The 20665-nt window shown below is 37.3% G+C and overlaps 2 protein-coding genes across 3 annotated transcripts; both read right to left on the bottom strand.

The window, feature by feature from the left end:
• Positions 1–390: 390 nt before the first annotated feature.
• On the bottom strand, positions 391–5510 carry LOC126706042 (uncharacterized). Of its 2 annotated transcripts, none has more exons than XM_050405302.1 (4): positions 5427–5510; positions 1752–2460; positions 1563–1646; positions 391–758 (listed from the first exon to the last, which is right to left on the bottom strand). In XM_050405302.1, the coding sequence occupies exons 2-4, from the start codon at positions 2449–2451 to the stop codon at positions 661–663; spliced, it is 882 nt and encodes a 293-aa protein (XP_050261259.1). In that variant the 5' UTR covers positions 2452–2460; positions 5427–5510; the 3' UTR covers positions 391–660. The 2 variants fall into 2 exon arrangements, with proteins under 2 accessions (XP_050261259.1, XP_050261260.1); XM_050405303.1 differs by having other exon boundaries at positions 1752–2465; positions 5427–5499.
• Positions 5511–14422: 8912 nt separating this feature from the next.
• Positions 14423–19193, bottom strand: LOC126707687 (ubiquitin domain-containing protein DSK2b-like). Its single transcript, XM_050407518.1, has 8 exons — positions 18707–19193; positions 16690–17478; positions 16211–16419; positions 16007–16120; positions 15667–15725; positions 15047–15075; positions 14849–14938; positions 14423–14770 (listed from the first exon to the last, which is right to left on the bottom strand). Exons 1-8 carry the CDS (start codon positions 18957–18959, stop codon positions 14622–14624), a joined length of 1692 nt encoding a protein of 563 aa, XP_050263475.1. The 5' UTR covers positions 18960–19193; the 3' UTR covers positions 14423–14621.
• Between the last annotated feature and the right edge of the window lie 1472 nt (positions 19194–20665).

Below are 20665 nucleotides of genomic sequence, written 5' to 3'. Positions count from 1 at the left end.
TTGGCATTTGAGAAGCCCACTACTGATGCTCTAACTCTCAAATTGCTTCTACATTGCCCTATTACCAAATGCAAATCACCTTGCAAACCTATAGTCCCAAGTTTGACCCCTCAATGTTTGATTAAAGCCTTAAATGACTTCATTTAGAAAATACAAAAAAAATGACATGCAAATTAGGGAAATAACAGAGAGTATGACTTCGAATAAAATAGAATAGAGGAAAAGAACTCACATGGCTGACCAAATCTAATCTGTCGAGGATCCATAGCCTATCCCAAATTTCGGAACTATAGCTTTGTTGTTGTTGTTCTAAGATAATACAAAAATACCAAAGAATAAGTTATATGGATAACTAGATACCACCCACACTCACATCAAAGAGGCAATGCATCACAATTAAAAGTATTTCCTTTTCATTTTTTGCTGCTGTCAATAGTTGATACAGAAACAATGTGATATTGCCAACAGCATTTCACTACTAGATATGGAAAATTACAATGGCAATATTACAGTGGATAATATTGAAACAAGCAGGTAAATGACTACTGCAGAAAAGCCAGAAAAATAATAAAAGTTGGGACAGTTGTGTACAAGCTATCTTTTTGCCCAACACAACAATGAAATAAAGTAATAAACACTACTGAAGTTCATCCCATCCTGTCACTTCTCTAACCGGTCTTGAAAAGTTGAGGGTGCTTTAAAATTCTTCATAGATTTTCCCAGGACATTCAAAGCAGCTACCCGCTGCAACTCTTTCGCTGTAATGATGTGGAAAACTAGTGAGAATAGAATATAAGGAACTCCTGTCATCTCAGAATATTCATAGATCATTGACTTTCTTAGGGCACAATAGGTGAAATTAAATTGCCAGCTAATGGATGCTATATTGACATTAATATCTGCAACCACAACAATTGTATCTTCGGTTTCCACTTATAGAGGCATGACTAAACAATATGATACATTGAATGCGCCTTGTTATGTGCATGAAGTCATAGGAATCTTAAATAAATGACTGCTTTCTCACCCTTTTTCAAGTTAGACAGCGGCTCTTGTGTCCGTGTTATTAGATTTCTAAAAACTGCATTTCTAGAAACATTTTGTCCATGTTTAACACTGAGAATTATAGGTCAGTAGGAGAAACATGATGATGTTTAAATAACTCGAGTAGATTCTAAAATATCAGTGGTTATAAAAGAAGTCAGACGATAATTCTGCAAATCAATAACTTTGGTAGCACCCTAAATGCCTTCATTTAACAAATCATCAGTATTGATTGAGGAAGCAGTAGGAGAATTTTCACAGTATTTAAATGGGCATCAAAGCATGTCAAAGTTCACAAATGTAAATCGTAAAGTTTCAAAATGAGAAGTTTTGTGAACAACTTACTAGAAGTGAAACAAGAGATCAGATACGAATCCAAAACAATAATCGGATTATCTATCCAAAAATAAAATTTGAATGCAAGACAATAAATCATCCAAAGATACTTTTTCCAATTTAGGAAGATTCTATTTAAGCCGTGTAAAGTAAAAGGCAGGAAAAGCCACAATTCATATTACCTTCCTCTAGTGAAAGCTGAATTGATCTCTTTTCCAAATCAACAGCATGTCTGCTGAGACTTTCGGCAGAGAGCATGCGAAGAGCTAACAGAATCACATAAATCAAACACCAAAAGGTTACCATTAGAATTTTAAGTAGTGGCAAAATAATGCATGTTAAGTTTACTTATTTGACATAGAAGGGCTTACACTGGAGATAATTCTCTTGATCTGCTTCGTCCAATTTTCTTAATAACATCTGCAGTATATGAAATCGGTCTTCCCACTGTAGATTCTTCGATCCCTTTGGATTACTCAACAAAGGGCCAGCAGAAGCTACAGGATGATAATTGGATTCTGCTGGTGCTGGCCTTATACCAGGCTTTCCAAGAAGTTGAGGAACTGAAGGTTTTCCAGATGAGCTTATAGAAGTCTCCATTGGAAAAGGTGCAAATGCCGGAAAGCAAGAATCTTTTGGCTCCTTCACCTGGGAGTTGGGTTGGGTGGTCTCATCCTGGTGACCAAATTGCCTTGACTGTGGGCAATCAGTAGTAACGCTTGTGCTATCACAAGTGCTACTCTTGCCTAATTCTGCTTCAGATTTTCTACGGACATAAACAAGATGCCCATTACTGCTTTGAGAATGGGGCTGAGGGGGACTCACAGGGTGTTCTGGTGAGGCTCTCTTGGCACCAGAAGCTTTAGTGGCATCACTAACTGGACTTTTATCCTTCAAAAGCGGAGAGTTTCCAATAGAGTTGGGCACCATAATTCTGTTATCATTCTGCAAATCTCTCAACACTGTCTTCTTTACAGAAACCGGCAGTTGCTTATCACGAGTAGGCAAATCATTTTCACTGTTTCCCATCCCATATTCGCTGAATTTAGACTCTATTGTTTGTTGAACCATCTGAGTCAACTTAACTTCCAATGAAAAAAAATTAGGAATTCAGAATTACAGAATCAGACATTTACAAAACAACAGAAGATAACTTATATGAAATACAAGCCGCATAGCTTGGAAACCCATACATCTCCTTGATATCGGTCCCAGTGTAAAATGAGTACCATTTAAAACAAATGCTACTACGACAAGGCTCGGCAGATAAAGATCTCACAACGTTGACAAGATAAAGTGTATATTCTTGCATTCTATTTAGGATCACAGATGACAGAACATTGACAAGATTCCATGTGCAAGAAACAAACATATGAATAGCTTCTAACAAAAGCTCAAATAAGAAGACACACTGACTGCATTAATGAAACCAACAAAAATGAAACACGCACATATTTCCAAATAAATTGAAAACGAAAACAGGATACGCAAATAAGACACTAAATACTAAACAGCAAGTTACTGTCTTTGACATGAAATGTTTTGGGATAATTATTTTTTATTTTTTGGTAAATATGTTTAGAATAATTATAAGAACTTGTACAATTAGATATACATAAGAAGATCATGTTTTTATTAAGAAAGCAAAAGAAAAAAAAGAAAGATGAGAACACATGAAATGTACACCTCACACTCTAAATGTATAAGATGGTGGATTTTCACAAACCACAACTTAATGGATTCAGTCAACATTGATAACCGACAAAAGTAGATAATGGATGAATCAAGTTCAACCACCTACACTCACTAGGATAAACCATAGACCAATTAAGCTTCTACATCATTTTGAGTTATTTGCGCCATGAAAAAACTGGAAGAATAAACGGTAACTAAAAGAAGCAACCAGCAAATAACTTAATCAAACACTAATGGAAGCATATTAGTTGGTGAAAATTGAAGAATTGACATTGGTTATGGAGGATAAAAACTGGTAATCTAGTCAAAATTCAACGAAGATTAATTGGAGTTTCTTTTTAAAGTTATGAAAAATAACTAAACTCCATTTAGATTCAGCTTAGTATTGTTCCAAGATATTTCCTCAAGATTCTGACTACATCTAAGGAAACCCGCTCAAAGATAGGGGTACAGGTAGCCCTTATTTGTGAAAAAATGAGAGAGTCGCTTGAGATGGTTTGGTCATTTTCAAAGGAGAGCGATTAATGCACCGATAAGAAAGAGTGACATGATCCAAGTTCAGGGAGCGAATTAAGGTAGATCAAGACCCAAATAAAATTAGTAGAAGTAATAAAAAAGGACTTATCAATTAAGGAAATAACAGATAATATGATTCCAAATAGAATAAAATGGAGGAAAAGAACACATGGCTGACCCTAACTAATTTGTTGAGGATCCATAGCCCTGTTGTTGTTGTTGTTGTTGTGACTACATCTAGTGCCATTAAGACAGTGTTATCATTTTGGCAGGGCTTATGAGCTAGTTATCATCACAAAAAGGGTTAAATCTTATGTTAAATTGGCATTGTGTACCTATTTTTAGAATACACAACATATATTAAAATCACTGTGCAAATTGTTTTCAAATAAAATAAAGGACAGAAAAAAAATTATAAGCAATATTTAATTTCACAAAACTCATCTCTTATTAAACATAGGAATAGGAACAAGACAAACATGGCTTTTAAAACGAATGGGTTTAAGCATTTATTTCAGTTATTTGCACTCATAACACTGATAGAGATAAACCCTACACAATTACAGATTAAAATAAAGGTGGGTATTTCATCATTAGGAACTATTCAAAATAACCACAACATGACTTCATCCTAAAACCTTCTAGTCCTTTGCCATCATTCTGTCCTCTTTCTCTTCACATCATAACCCCCCCCCCCCCCCCCAAAAAAAAAAAAACCTACGCTTATTTTCTTACCAAATTAAGATTTGTTTATGACATATAGTGGCAGCTGTGGTCATTCACTTGCAAGGACAGCTATTTAAGAACGTTTACATGGCAACAGCTCAAAGCTGTGCTGTATAATAGTATAGAAGTCTTATTTTGATAATACTCAAAAGAATTCCTCAAGACGCTTCTTTCCTATGGGGGCAATGTAACATTTTGGAGTTTTAATTTAAACACGATACGAATTTCTCCAACACATATCCACAAGAAAATCCAGTTATGGCAATACTACCAATATACTTCTAGTTCTCAATTAACCAGTGCATCAACTTGATTTCACAAAGAATAGTCAAATAACTTTCCCTCTTCACACATCTATGACTTTCTTCAAAAAAAAAATAGAAAGGACTGAATACATCTTTGACCCTGAGTTATTCCTCACAGTCAGCTCAAGATAATTGCACCTATAAATAATTAAGAATTTCTACACAAAATTAAGGTTTTGGTAATTACAATTAAGGAAACACATTAACTGGCATAGGCTAAGCATGCACTGACCAATATCGTATCGTTATTTTTTATTTTTCCCGGTGTGAACGTTATGTTCTACATAATAGTGAAAATGCAACACAAACATTTTATTACTCATATCCACAAAATCAATAGCATGAAAGTACTGTAGCACCTATCAATTGAAACCGTTAAACCCTCCAGTCCACCAATGCATACAATTTTCAAGGAAGCACCAATTGAATGACCAATAAATAAGCCCTATAATTTGCTTCATTCATGCATAATTCAGTTTCTTCTTCATCTTTCAGCAAACTCAAGACAACAATGCAGAAACATTTTTCAACACTTGATTAACCACAAAATTTCCAATTTTGCAACATGGGTTCTACCAAAACCACAAAATAAACAATACCCATTAAAGTAAATTTCAAAAACAAAGTTTCCCACATAGAGATTCACAAGCAATCAAGATTTGAAACCTTTCTCCACCAAAAGCACCCAAATATGCATACAACAAAATGAAACAAACAATTCAACGAAGTGAACCTTTAGCAAGAAACAAAGACTAAGATTCAACTAGTTCTCGAATCAAAGCAGAGAGGGAATAGCATTGTTACCTTAGCTCATTGCAAGCGCTGTGTGTGTGAGAGAGAGAGAGAAACGGGTTTCAAAGCTAAAAGCTTTCGCTCTAATTATATGGGAATTTATAATTTTGCCCCTGGTTTTATACATTTAGCAAATTTGTGATGATCCTAAATTTCTTTAATATTATAAATTGGCCCCCAATTTTTAGGTTACATACATTTTAGTCCTGAACTTCTACAAGCATGACAAACTTGGCCCATGAAAATTTTATACTAGTCATGACCAGTTGAGGAGATTTTATTATACTAAATTTGGGTAAATTATACCTTTTGTCCTTGATTTTGGTCTCTCAAATTTAAAATTCAAAAATGAAATAATTTAGTTCTTCTATTTATTTTTCTATTTACATGAATTAATAGGATGCTAAGGCTACCCAGTTTTTAGATACCAAATTTGGACCAATTACAATTTTTTAGGGAACGAAATCAACCAATTCCATATTTAAGATACCAAAATTGTAAATAACCCCACAAATGAAGGGATAAATTTTTTTCTTTTGAAATTTCAAGGAGCAAATGTGAATTTTTTTTTACTTTGAATACTAAAATTAAACTTATCCCAAATTTCGAGGGTCAGCACTAGAAGTTATCCATCCTACAAAATTCTTAAGCATTATGTGATTTATGAAGTTCTAAGTGCAAATCTTCTAATCAATAAATAAAGTGTTTATAGAAATTTAATCTAGTATGTATAAGATAAAAGATGGAAACCACGTGTATTATACTAAAACTTGAAAGGTATGATCATTAACTGCCATATAATATTTGTAGTAATTAGATGTTTTTAATTTGTGTTTGTACTCTCTACTTCTTCCATTGGAATTCCCTCAATATTCTCCCATGTATACAATTACAATTAAAATAATAGAATTTAAAAAATAAAAAATAAAAAGCAACACATTTTGTTGTTTTGTTCGAATCTATGCAGGTCTTTTAACTTCAAATATGGCAGTATGAAATGCCAAATATGGAAAGATGAGTTTGGACTCTCTCTCTCTCTCCATAATTTTCACTTGTAGTGGATGAAATCCTAAACTCAACTTTGAAATTTGTGGACTAGAAAATTTGATATCCATCCATGTTTATTATTATTATTTGTATTACTTTCCAAATTCCTCCATTGCTAATTTGTCACGGGAGAGTCCCAAATTCATCAAGTTCTAAAAAAAAAAAATATATATATATATATATATATATATATATAGCATTAGGAGGATCCTTAAACAAAACAAAATAAAGTCATTCATTTGAGAACACCCTCTCTTGGCAAAAGCATTAGCACACTTGTTGGATTCTCTAATCTCTAAAGATATTGACTTGGCAGCTATGGAAAGCTGGTTGATATTCCAGCAATATATATATATATATATATATATATTACTCTAAATCAGTATATTAGGTGAGTGCTCATTTTTTAAAAGCAAAACAAGCTCTTGTGCATCCAATTTCACCAAAAAGATGGGGTAATTCCTAGTTCTCTAGCTTGTCCAAGGCCATCTCTTAAGGCCCAAATTTAGGCAAGCATGCTAGTTGCTCTGCCAATGGACCTTGAAAAATAGAAAACAATGAACCCATGCTCCCTTTCCAGAAAAAAGGAGGCCAAACTAGCTTGAAGCAACAAAAAAGTAAAGGAGTCTCATCATACTGAGTTCAATGACGGATCCAACAAGGGCTCTCTACCCCGAGATAATCAAGATGTTTGGAGCCGATCCAAAAGCTCCTTCAAGGACAAGCTGATAGAGGAGATTCCAGGGGCTTACGCCCAAGCATTTGAGTTCTCCAACCTTATGGACTCTGATGTTGAATCGGACGATGAGGCTTCCACCGCTGAGCTTCGAGAAGGCCTTGTCACCGTTAAGCTCTCCAAAGAAACCAAACTCCGCATCAGGGAACCTTGGTCAAAAGCTATCATCGTGAAGTTAGTAGGAAGGACCGTGGGCTTCAAATTCCTACAAAACAAGTTAAACTAGCTATGGAAACCTACAGGGAGATTAGACTGTGTTGATTTAGGAAATGATTTTTTCGTAGCTCGTTTCTACTTAAAGGAGGATCTCAATGTTGTTCTGAAAAGAGGCCCGTGGTTCATTGGAGAGCATTTTTTGTCCATTAGACCATGGGAGCCTTTCTTCAATCCCGATTCAACGGATGTATCTTTGATTGCTGTTTGGATTAGACTCAACAGGTTACCCATAGAACTCTATGAAGCAGGAGTCCTCAAACAACTGGTGAAGCTATTAGAAGAGTTTTAAGGATTGATACCCACACGGCTATGGAGGCGCGGGGTAAATATGTCAGGCTATGTGTTTAAATTGATGCCAACAAATCATTAATCAACACCATCCTTATTGGGCAATTTGAACAGACTGTGGTCTACGAAGGAATTTAGAAACTCTGCTTCTCTTGTGGCTAGATCGGTCATCGCAAAGATGCTTGCCCTCACATAATCCACAAGGAGCCATCGGAGGTTATGGCGGAGAGACATGAAGCTAGACAGGTGGAAATCCCACGAGAGAGGCGTGACGACATGAGTGTAGGTGGCATGCAAGCCACGCCAACTAATAGTGGAACGGATAAGGCAGAAGGACAATACGGTCCTTGGATGATAGTGACTAGAAAGAGGTTTGGGCAGAAAGGGACAAAAAAAGGTACCCCCCTTAAAGGGACCACCAGATCAACATAAAGTTCTGCACTCCCTCTGATGAGTGAGGATGTGGGTCGTGCTACCACATCAAGCAATGGGCCTTCACCAGGGCCTTTCATGGGTTTTGGCTTTTCGCAGTCCACTAAATTAGCCCAAGAAGGCCAAGATAAGGTCTCTGGGAGCCCATTCAACCCAAGTCTGCTATCCCAAGTACCTTTGCACCCAAAGAACAAATCTAGGACCTTTGTGAAGGGTATGAAAGAAATTCCAAGGGGAATGGGTATTAGTGGTTACCCTACTAACGTCGCTGCTCCCCAAAATCAGTCAAACACCTTCTCTGCAGAATCTCCATCTCTCTTCAATCATGGAGCGGCTGACCACCCACACGGAGCCTTCAAGTTTGTGGCCCGTGACAAATCCGAGATGGGCATTATGTCTAGAGGGGAGGGTAGTCGCAACCCCAGAAATTTTCATCGAGGAGAGAAGTGCGGAGCCCACCAGAGTTTTGAGTTGGTTCATTCGCAACTTGAGGAAGGATTGGAAGCTTGTCTGGACACTAACGGATCCAACTTGGGGTCTGATACCAAACTTATTGAGGTTCGGACTGCTCTCAATAGCTTGGGAGATGGAGATGGGTGTTCTTAAGCCTATTCTGACACTCTGTCCGGAAAAGGGTCAATCCAACGAAATGTTGGTGAAGATAAGATGGATTTTGAGGAGGGAAATGGGGATAAGGCCGCCTTTTGATGAGTGCCTACCCCCCATCCATGAGTTAACCATGAATATTATTGCTGGAATTGTAGGGGAGCTCTGAATCCCAATTTTCAGAGTCATGTGCATGATTTAGTGCGGATTCACAATCCTGCGATTTTTATGGTCACGGAGACTAAAGTTGGTGGAGACCGTGCGAAGGAAATCACAAACAGACTTCCTTTCGAAGGCGCTATCCGATCTGATACTACTGGCTTTACTGGTGGAATCTAGCTCTTATGGAATTCAGACAGAGTGGAAATCAATGCTCTTGCCATCACTGAGCAAGAAATTCATGTAGAAGTTAAGGTACGATCCTCTGACTTTGCTTGGTTTTTTTTCTGCTATCTATGCTAGTCCTAGGAGTGTAGTAAGATGTGTATTGTGGGAAAATCTAACAAAAGTTGCAGAATTGCACAATAAGCCATGGATTATGGTGGGAGATTTCAATGAACCTTTAATGGAAGAGGATAAGTTTGGGGGCAGAAGGGTTAGCATCAATCGGTCTTTATTGTTCAAGGAATGTCTAGATAGATGAAATATGCTAGACTTGGGATTCTCTGGTCCAAGGTACACCTGGACCAACAAAAGGGATATCAACAACTTAATTCTTGAAAGAATTGATTGTTTCTTCGTAAACCCAGAGTGGTGCTTGTTATACCCGGAGGCTAAAGTGTCTTATTTGCCCAGATATCACTCAGACCACTGTCCAATCCTCATGGAAACCCATCCTACAAGGTCCATTATGCTCAATCAGCCATTTAGATTTCAAAGTTTCTAGCTATTTGATTTGTCCTTTCCCAGCATTGTCTCGTAAACTTGGGTCAATACCAGGAATCTAGAGGAATCCATTAAACATTTTACTAAAGAAGCAACTTCCTGGAATAAGAACCAGTTCGGGAAAATTCATAGTAAAAAGAAGAGAATTTTGGCTAGAATTTATGGAATCCAACGTGCCATAGCTCTTAGTCCCAATGCCTCTCTAATCAACTTTGAGAATCAGCTTCACAAAGAGCTCGAAGTTATTTTAGATCAGGAGAGAGACCTATGGGCACTTAAATCAAGGATAAATTGGATGATTCAAGGAGACCGGAATACTTCTTTCTATCATATGTCGGCCTTAGCTAGAAGGAAAAGAAATCACATTGCCTCGATTAAAAATGAGGTGGGGGAGTGGATTACGGAGGAAGGTGGCGTCATGGACCACTTTAGAAAGGGATTTATTTCCCTTTACACTACCTTTCAAATGATGGTCCCTCGAAAGCCTATTCATAACCTTTAGTGGCAAACCCAACTCTCGAATGAGGAAAAGAGATCTTTAGATATGATGGTCACCAAGGAGGAAATCAAGAATGCTCTTTGATCCGTGAAGGCATATAAAGCCCGAGGCCCAGATGGGTTGCATGCAGGCTTCTTTCAAAGGTTCTGGCTGATTGTTGGGGATTCTGTGGTTGAGGAAGTCATGAGAGCTTTTGAGAACAGGAGAGTCCCAGAGTATCTCAATGAAACCCATATTGTTCTCATCCCAAAAATCCAAGGACCGGAGGTTTTCGGGAATTACAAACCGATAAGACTTAGCAACACTGTGTACAAGATCATCACTAAAGTTATTGTGGCCAAATTAAGGCCACACCTTGAGAGGTTGGTTTCTCCGTATCAAGCTGCTTTTGTTCCAGGAAGAAGAGGTGTGGACAACACTATCATTATTCAAGAGCTTATTCACTCTATTGGAAGAACCAAAGGGAGAAAAGGGTATATGACTATTAAAATTGATCTTGAGAAGGCGTATGACAAGCTTGAGTGGGGGTTTATTCCAGACATGTTGGTTAGATTCAACTTTCCTTCTAACCTTTTGGACCTCATCATGAGCTGTATCTCCTCTGTGTCAACATCTTTGCTGTTTAATGGAGGCAAACTTGAGTCGTTTTGTCCTTCAAGAGGCATTAGGCAAGGCGACCTGCTCTCTCCGTATTTGTTCATTCTCTGCATGGAGTTTTTAGGGGCTTTAATTGAGGAAAAGTGCAACTCCAAGCATTGGATTCGAGTCAAGACCTCCAGAAGTGGGTTAGCTTTCTCCCATCTTTTCTTTGCAGATGATCTAATCTTATTTGGTAAGGCTGGCACAGAAAATTGTGCCACAATTAAGGGGGTGCTTGAAGAGTTCTGTGTCAGCTTAGGTCAGACTATTAGTGCAGAAAAATCTCGGGTATTTTTCTCACCTAACATAGATCCGAACCAAAGGGAGGTGCTTGCTAATTTGTTGGGTTTTCAGGAGACATCGAATCTTAGCAAATACCTGGGTTACCCTCTAAAACACTCAAGCTCTCATAGGCAAGACTTCGGGTTTGTGCTAGACAGAGTCAAAAAGAAGTTGGCTGGGTGGAAAGCCAATCTTCTCTCGATGATAGGAAGAATTGTTCTGATTCAATCCTCCTCATCCACTATTCCAGCTCATGTCATGCAAAATGTGTCCCTACCTAACAAGATTCTTGAAGGGATAGATAGGGTCAATAGAAACTTCTTATGGGGGTCCACGGAAAGCACTAAAAAGATTCACTGGGTAAACTGGCATAAGGTCACCAAGCCAAAGGAGTTAGGCGGGCTAGGCTTGCAGTCAGCCAAAGGTAGAAACACGGCACTTTTGGGTAAACTTAACTAGAGATTCCATAAGGAAAGTGATTCTCAATGGGCTAGAGTGCTTAGATTGAAATACTGCACCAAACTGAGAGTAGATTCCAAGAATGATTCGAGGCTTCCTTGCTCCATCACCTAGAGAAGTATGAAAAAAGGAGAAGATGTTTTCAAAAATGGGGTGAAGTGGATTCCTGGGCATGACAATAGCCTAAACTTCTGGTCTGACCGTTGGTTAAATCGTGGACTGATTAGACACCTCATCCATGGCCCCCTCCCCCGTGATATAGCTCATCTCAAAGTCAAGGATGTGGCTGCCCTATACGACTGGGATTGGTCAGTAATTCCCTTTGAGTTTCCTGATGACATAAAAGCTAAGATCCAAGCCATACCAACGCCTATTCTCAATGGGGAACTGATAAAATAGCCTAGAGCCCATCTCTAAAGGGTACTTTTGAGTTAAAGAGTGCTTATTGCCTTGCTGTTGATCCCTCAAAGACCGAATCCTTTCCAGGTAAATGGATATGGAAGCTCAACACTCTTCCTAGAATCCAGGTGTTTGTGTGGAAGTGTATGCATGGTAGCATCAGGGTAAAGGAGTGTCTTGTAGGCAGAGGGATTAATCAAGATCCAACGTGCCCTTTGTGTCATTTGGAATCTGAATCCGTTTCCCATGCTCTTCGTGACTGCATGCGCATTAAACTCATCTAGGCCCAGCTTTGATACCAAGATTTGAATCCCTCCTTTTTTTCTCAATCAACTAGTGAATGGCTCTTTTCCAATTGTCGTGACAAGACCAACCACACGGCTGACTGTCCCCCCTGGGATTCCCTATTCTTATTCACCATTTGGATCATTTGGAAACAAAGAAACCAGCTGGTTTTCAAAAACAAGGGCACTAACCCAAATATTGTGCAGGAGATCATTATGCAGTCCAATGAATTTTTCCACTGTGCAGGAAAGTGGAAGCAGCGCAGACAAGGGATTGCCAAAAAAATCTGCTGGGAAAAACCTGACACAAGTTGGTTGAAGCTAAACACGGATGGGGCTACAAATGGTGTGATGGGATCAGCTGGGGGTGGAGGCATTATAAGGGATGAGAATGGCAACTGGGTTGTCGAATTCTCTAGGAAATTAGGGAGTGCCAGCAGCTTTTTGGCCAAACTTTGGGCCCTTAGGGACGGGCTCCTATTATGTCAGCAATTAAACTCCTCCAAGATTATTGTGGAAATGGATGCTAAAGCTCTTGTAGATGCCATTAACAATCCTAATTACTCTAACTCTGTTATCTCCCCCCTCTTTGAAGACTACAAATTTTTGGTCTCCCATATCCCCCACTGTCGAGTTAAGCATATCTTCCGTGAAGCGAATGGGTGTGCGGATCGTCTAGCTAGCCTTGGTTACTCGCAATTTATGGATTTTATTTTGTATTCTAGTCCGCCTGTGGACGTTCTAAGTGTTTTTGAGGCTGATAGCCACGGTCTGTGTACTTCCAGGCTCTGCCCTGCTGTTTAGTTTTAATGAAGCTTTCCTTTCAACCAAAAAAAAAAAAAAAATGGACCTTGAAAAGCCCTTTACACAATTGTCATTGTTATCACGAATAATCCCCCCACTACTGGCAAGGCCTTGGTTTTCCACAGAAGATCCCTTAGTATTTAATTTGAACCAACCCGTTAGGTGACTTATGCCACTTAACATGGATTGTTGATCTTAGAAAGAGGGGCAAGAGAGGTTGATAAAATGACAGACATTTCCACAGCCTTACTTGAACAATGCTAATGGAGCCGAGGGTTTTAGTGCGTTTCGTTGCTGAATACAATTTAATTGTAAGATCTGATACCCTGAGGCCTTAGCCTAGGTGGCATAGACCCGTCTTGATCCCTCATTAGGCTTAATACTAGTAAGGAAAATTTCATCTTGCTATCACCTATATATAAGTGATTAGGAATTGACAATTTAGAAGCACTAATTGAATTAGACCAAGACAATTTGAGTCCCTTAACACCTTCGGAAAGACAGGTACTGACTTTGCATGCCAGACTAATCTTGGGTTGAAATCAAGACCATAAAAGGACAGGGTTTCATAAAATTAGGAAAATCATAAGGATCCTGTCATCCTGACTAGGAAGATTTGACCTAATACACCAGATCCATGAAGAAAACATCCTTATTTCTTGGAAATATCTACTTATAAGTAGAGCCAATTATGGTCTCATTAGGGCAAAACATTCCAAATTGGCAAAAATGTGCTAAGCACAACAGGATAAGGCCAATCAAATGAGACTAACTAAATTTTAGTTCACCTATTCTTAGACAAGTGTTATTTTGAAATTGGTGTTCCAATCAAGCTAGAATCTGTCTCCTGCCTTAATTAACATGCCTCACTCATCTGTTTTAACCTAATATTCTCAGTCATTCCGCACAATCCTCTTACCCTCCTCAACAAACACTTTTCTCGTGATAATCGTAAATTTACACCAAAGCAAGACATTGGGTAGACTTAAAATTCCATTGATTGGATTAATAATGATTTCCTATTAGGAGCTAAAATTCTCCATCGGTGTTTTCCACTAAATACCCCCCATCATCTCTTATCTTTTTCCCCTCCCCCTTGTTTCCAAGTGAAATTTTCAACATATTTAAACAGAAAACCTATGCAGAACCGATTGATTGATGGATTTCTATGAGATAATTGAACCTTTATGGGACATCAAGCAGAGAAAAAAATTTAACCTTTATGGGACATAGAAAGAGAGCAATCTCTTTGCAACAACTGTTTCCTTTTTCCTAGTTCAATCATCAATGTAAACACAGGTGGGTTTTGTGATCATTACACAAATAAAATCCAAAAGATTTCAGATATGATGAGAATAGTATCATAAAATAAAATAAAAATAAAAAAAACATATTGAAAATATGTATGTACATGAGAGAAAGGGCACCAAAATAATCGGGTAATGCTCGTGATTATACCCACAAGCTGAAAGCTCTATCACAGCGTGTCCTTGCTTATTAACACGCCCAAAATGAAATGTTCGTCTGTGCACATTGTATGCCTTTAAAAGACACTGGTACAAATTTAACTATTCTTACATGTCCAAATGAGAATTCCCCGAGTAAATATAAAAATGTAAACCCTAAGGAAGTTATTGTCCAGGATTCCCCAGAAGTCGCTCTACTGCAGCATGGACATTCCCAGACGTAGCACGCAGTGCCCTGATATTCTCTTGAGTATCAAAGAAACCCATTTCTTGAAGCTGTGAAAGCTGAGTTGCATACAGTTCTTCCGGAGGTACTACAAAAACAAATGACATATTTAGTGGCAACCTAACAGCTAGATTAAGTGAAAATGATATCAATTAAGAATTCTAACCATCGGGGTTATTTGGAACACTCAAGCTGCCAGCTCCAAGACCACCAAACATGTTCATCATCAACTCCAATGCAGCAGCATTAGGTGCTCCTGTTATGAACAAACATCAAATCTAATGAATCTAATTGAAAGGGAACGTAAGACAAAAGAATAATCATAATGAATATTCATTTCTAAAATCGTAGTCTTGTGAACTACCTGTATTCCCACCAGTCTGAGCTTGATCCCTGCAAGCGAGCAGCAAATGATTAAGGGTCAACAAATTGGATTTATAAATGCTGGCCAACAAAATGCAAATGAATCTATATGAAGAACACAAGTTAAAAACCATTTGGTGTATTTCTCTTTCACAGATGAAATGTTTGACAAGCAAGGAGAAATTGGCACTATAATCCATAATTTAAATAAAGTAACAATTCATCAAAATTGAGGGAAAATGAATATTTTACACCAAGTATTTTAAACAATGGTGTGTTTGACAAGCCATGGAGAAATTGAATCAGTCCATAGTGATGAAAATAGAGTAGTGGCAATATGATCAATATAAAATGGCCATATATCCAAAATTTGTCTTTCACAAGAATAATTCAAAAAATAATACTCATTTAGAGGCTTATTATCAAGGGGCATAAACTAGTTGCCATGTATATTGATTCATTCAATTTCTAGCAAGCAATTACAACCTAGGAAACAACTCTGACAACTCATCAGGTAATTGCACCGGCACACAAACTAGATGATCTTATTACAACCTAGCAGCAAGCAAACTAATGGCACCAATCCCAAATCCTAATCAAGTAAGACACATCCACACTTACTGGGTTGATTGCCGTTGATTGAGCTGAGACAGAAGTGACTGCTGTAAAGTTAGCATTTGCTGCAAGAGGAAACAGAGAAAGGAGCCAAAGAAACATCAAGCATGTGTGAATCACAATTATATTTCTTGGTAAAAATGTTACAAGCATGATCACTAAATTCAATCAACCACAATATTCTCACTGGCCAAATCATGTTATAAAAGTAAAATGTAAGATTTTTTCCCACCTTGACAAGACTTGAAACTCAATGTCAATATCAACTAGTTCAAACGAACATGCACTCAAGCATGTAAGTCACTTTCTCCACACACAAATTGAGACCATGTGTACAAAGTCATACCTGCATTGTCTCAGGGTTAGTTAACTGACGTAGAAGATCTGGATTTTGCATCATTTCTCTTAATTGAGGATTTGTATCAACCATGCCACGCAGTTGAGGGTTGAGACTGAGAATCTAAAAAAGAGAGATTATTTAACCCATGAAAGATCCCAACTCACAAAAAATAATTTATTGAGCTAAAGGTAATTTTCCCAGTCGTAGTACCTGATTCATATATTGGGGATTGGAGAGCAAGCTTTGCATCATCTGTGATACAGCTGGATTTTGCATAAATTGATTGAGTAGGGTAGAATCTGGGATACCATTAAACATCTGTTCCATCTCAGGGAGACCAAGCCCTCCAAGACCAGCAATACCAGGTGCCCTTGCATCCCCAGCAGGATTTGGCCTTGTAGTTGTTGTCTGAGTACCTCCTAACATTTTGTATAAAAAGACATGAGAAATATAATTAGCAGCATTTAAAATTAACAAATTCTAATAAAATCACAAGAGGCTAATCTATATATCCAGACTAATACCAACTACAGTAAAACTCAAGATAGTTAAGAAATGCATGAGAGTTATTCAGGGAATTATGTCTTCTTTACACATTATTACATGTGTGTGTGTGTGTGTGTGTGTGTGTGTGGATACCAAAGCTGGACCATAAGTGCTTTGAAAGAGTTAAGAAGGGCAAAACTTACCACCAGTATTGTTCCAAGGGTTTGGAAGTGGGTTTGTATTTGGAGAAGTAAGTCCTGTAGTGGTTTCAGAACCAGTAGTTGAAGGATTATTTGACCCGTCCCTCACTTGTGTCCCACCTTGGTTCCCCAACAGTGCTGCAAATGGGTTTGAACCCAAATCATTTCCAGCGTTTCCACCCATTGTTGTAGCATTCAGAAATGGTTCCTGAACATTTTCATACATGCGTCTAAGCATGTTAAATCCCTCAGGGGAAGCTTCAATGTTGCTCATTGCCCTGTCTGTGTTTCGCATCATCTCACGCATGAGCTCGGGATTCCTTGCAGCTTCTATAGTCTGTCGGAGAATACCAGGGTCATTAAGCACATGAGCCAGCTCTGGATTCCGGTCAATGATATCACGCATCTGAGGATTGCTCATAATCAAGCTGCGCATTAATTCAGGGTTGTTCATTAGGCTCTGAATGGCAGGCATGCTCATAATTTCCCTCATCATATTTGGGTTCTGAGTCAGTTGTTGCTGCACTTGTTCAAATTCTGGCAGCCCAGCTCCAAATAAGCCAGGTGCTCCTCCACTTCCTAGAGCATTGAGACCAAATAAAGATGCACCAAGACCAGCATTTCCCAAGCCCCCGCCTTCGTTTGAACCAACACCCCGTGTAACACCCGGCGTATTGTTCAGACTTTCTGAATTACCAGTGGCAGCAGCAGTAGCAGTGGCAGTACCAGCAGGTGTTGACGCAGCTGAAGCAAAACCACGAACCATGTGAACAGTGTGTTCTGCCTGCAAACCTTCAATAAAGAAAGTATCCCAAAAAGAAAAAAAAGAATCAATCTCTGATGAAGAAATACCCCTATAAAGCATATTGCAAACTGTTCTAATAATTCCCTGTATACTACAAATAAGACTCCAATAGATTACAATGGAATAACCAATTCATTTGATCATGAAAACCACATAATAAAAAATATATGGTACAACCACAAACAATAGTCACTTCACCTCTCATTCTGCCACCATAAGAAAATTGGTACCATCTGACTTCAACATGACATGAGTGTTAAGTTTCCTCACCAGAACAATGCTATTTCTATGACTCAATTATCTAGGCAAAAAAAAAAATATATATATATATATATATTTTTTTTTATGACATAGGAGAAGTTCACTCAGATTAGTTGCACACCATCAGAACATGGCAGACAATCTGCTACCCTTCCCTATGGTAGAACACAATTGATTGCATCGAATTAAAACCACAGTTTAATAAACTTCAAAAGGTCCAAGGGTTTCCCAAAGACATGTATAATCCCTCCCCCACACCCCCCCCCCCCCCCAAAAAAAAAAAGCAGCAAAAATCCCAACAAACTCACTTTCCTATCATCAAAGACATTCAACAGACAAACCAATAACTAAAATTCAACACCCATCTCCAATACAGAATCTGAATCAATTACAAGAACATGAGCAACCAAGGGTCAGTCCCAAAAATTGGGGTCGGCTATGGATACTCAACAAACTAATCAGGACCAGCCACATAAGTTCATTTCTGCCATTCTATTCTATCCGAAATCATACTCTCCATTACCTCCTTAATTGATTGCATTCATTATCCAAAAAATAATCAATCGCATGCACTATCAAAAAAAAATAAATCTAATAATCAAATTAAATTCAAAATTCACACACAGACAAATTAAAGGACCAAATTTGAAACCCAAAAAAAAAAAAAAAATGGCAATTGCATCTAATATAACTAAACCCATATCAAGGAATTGAGTCAAAGTACCATAGCTTTGCATTCACTATCAAAAACATTAAAAATTACAATCAAATTAAATTAAAAATTTTCATTTTTCACGACAAATTAAGTTCATATATTTCACCATATAAACGTTAGTATAAAAAATTTAAACAAAAAAAAAAAATCACAATTGCATCGAATAATAACAAAACCCAAATATTAGTATAACAAAAGGGCGCAACTTTGAGAGAGAGAGAGAGAGAGAGAGAGAGTACCATAGCTTTCTAGGGTTTGGTCATCCTTCAAGATGCGACCTTTGTAAATCAACCTCTGCTGATCAGCTGGTACATCGCAATTCTGAGCCAAAGCAGCCTTGAATGCACTAATCGAAGAATCGAGGCTCGTCCTCACCGTGAATTTCGTACCATTCGAGCACCTGATATTGATTACAACCTCTTCTCTTTGCTCTTCTTCACCACCAACACCAACACTCACTCTCGCCTCGCTCGAATCGCCCTCGGCACCCATAATTTCTCGATCGAAAATTCGAATCGAAATCGGAAAAAAAAAAATCGAAAACCCTAACCCTAAAAATCAAAAACCAAATTGAAAATTGAGAATTTCCCCCAAATCGTTGTTAACTTGTGCCTCTATCTCTATGTCAAAGCTATGCGGGTCTCGCGTTTTTGGTGTTTCGTGTTTTGCGTTTTATGTTTTCACTTGTGCCTCTATGCCAAAGTATTATTATTAGAATCAATTTTTTTTATATTTTTTTATATATGAGATAATTTTTTTCTATTTTTGAACAAAATTTATAAAAATAAAAATTTAAAATAAATCACCAAAAATAAAGATCGGAGAAGATTTGGGAATGAATGGATGGAGAGGGAGGAGAAATTATTAGGTCGGTTGATGTGGTCTTTTAGATCTCTTAATCAATAAAATACTATTATTTACATAAATATGACATCATATAATAATTTTAATTTTTAATTTTTTGTATTGATTAAAAATTTTACATATATATATATATATTTACATAAATAATATCATTTTATTGATTAAAAAAAATCACATTTATAACTGTAAATAATAATTTCTTGGTAAAGAGAGTGAGAGAGATTTTAATACTATTAAATTGATTATATTATTATATGGGTTTGTGTGCCCAATGGGAAAGAGATGGGTTGAGATTCTGTACGGTTTGGTTGGCATATTCTGTTCTATGGGCAAATCAGATTGATCAGACGGTGGAGAACTTTCGTCATGTATGTGATGATTGAGCAGCGTTTGATGATAGGATTTTTTTTTTTTTTTTGGATAGAAAGGACGATATGATTTGAGTATGAGTTGTTATATTGGTACAAACTTTAGCAACAATTAGTAATTTGCTGCATGTGACTTTAATATAGACTATGTTTTTTTCTACCACCCCTAATCACTCGCGTGGTAAATGTGGTAACTTTTTTTGAGCAAATGTGGTAACTAAGTGTCACTTTTATTTATAAGTAAATGTTTTTTTATAAGCATTTATAAGTAAATGTTAACGAACACTAGTGCGCATTAAGGATGATTTATTGTGGGGTTCATTTAATAATTTTTTTTTTTTTTTAGAATCATTTAATAAAAAATTTGAATGAATTGATGAGGGGAATGAAAATATTATTGAAGTGACAAATGAAATTCAAAAAATCAACTTTGTTGACTCTAGACCTTATAAAACTAGTAAACAATTTGACATAAAGCAAAATGATTTGATATAAAGTTATTTTTTAATGAGCACCTTACTGTGCTTGTCAACACGAACTTTATATATATAAACTACGTGGCAAATTGTGATTGGTTGCATGTCACTTTTATTTATATAATAATAAATTATTACATTTTCTCCCATTGCTCACAATCAACCATGTGGAAAAATTGTGGCAAATGTAATTAAGTTTGTGGCATTAGATTTGTTGTACAAGTATTGTTGGATCGGATAGTGGAGAGACAATATTAATTGGTGGATCAAAGGGTAAGATATTGTTAAATAATAAAGTATATTTGATCGGGCGGACTAAAATAAATAAAGACTTGGATTGGGTCCAATACAACTAAACATTGGACCCAATTCTCACTCAATAGGTAATATACGCTTGACGGCTGCTTTTAATGAAGATATGGCTTTTTTTTTAAAATATAATATTGCTCATTAAAATTTGGATCGAGTTTTATTTGAGTTACTAAAATTT

This window comes from Quercus robur, chromosome 11 (assembly GCF_932294415.1).
Source record: "Quercus robur chromosome 11, dhQueRobu3.1, whole genome shotgun sequence".
Classification (NCBI taxonomy): Eukaryota; Viridiplantae; Streptophyta; class Magnoliopsida; order Fagales; family Fagaceae; genus Quercus; species Quercus robur.
The sequence above is the reverse complement of the archived record's forward strand: the minus strand, read 5'-3'. Positions and strand labels throughout refer to the sequence as shown.

Excerpts from the sequence above, each read along its gene's own strand:
- LOC126706042 (XM_050405302.1), bottom strand. The coding sequence starts at position 2,451 with ATGGTTCAACAAACAATAGAGTCTAAATTCAGCGAATATGGGATGGGA. Across the intron at positions 1,647-1,751 it reads TCAAGAGAATTATCTCCAGT|CTCTTCGCATGCTCTCTGCC; the intron begins GTAAGCCCTTCT and ends TGATTCTGTTAG. Across the intron at positions 759-1,562 it reads TCAGCTTTCACTAGAGGAAG|CGAAAGAGTTGCAGCGGGTA; the intron begins GTAATATGAATT and ends ACATCATTACAG.
- LOC126707687 (XM_050407518.1), bottom strand. The coding sequence starts at position 18,959 with ATGGGTGCCGAGGGCGATTCGAGCGAGGCGAGAGTGAGTGTTGGTGTT. Across the intron at positions 16,420-16,689 it reads CCCTTGGAACAATACTGGTG|GAGGTACTCAGACAACAACT; the intron begins GTAAGTTTTGCC and ends ACAAAATGTTAG. Across the intron at positions 15,076-15,666 it reads AATCAACGGCAATCAACCCA|GGATCAAGCTCAGACTGGTG; the intron begins GTAAGTGTGGAT and ends GCTCGCTTGCAG.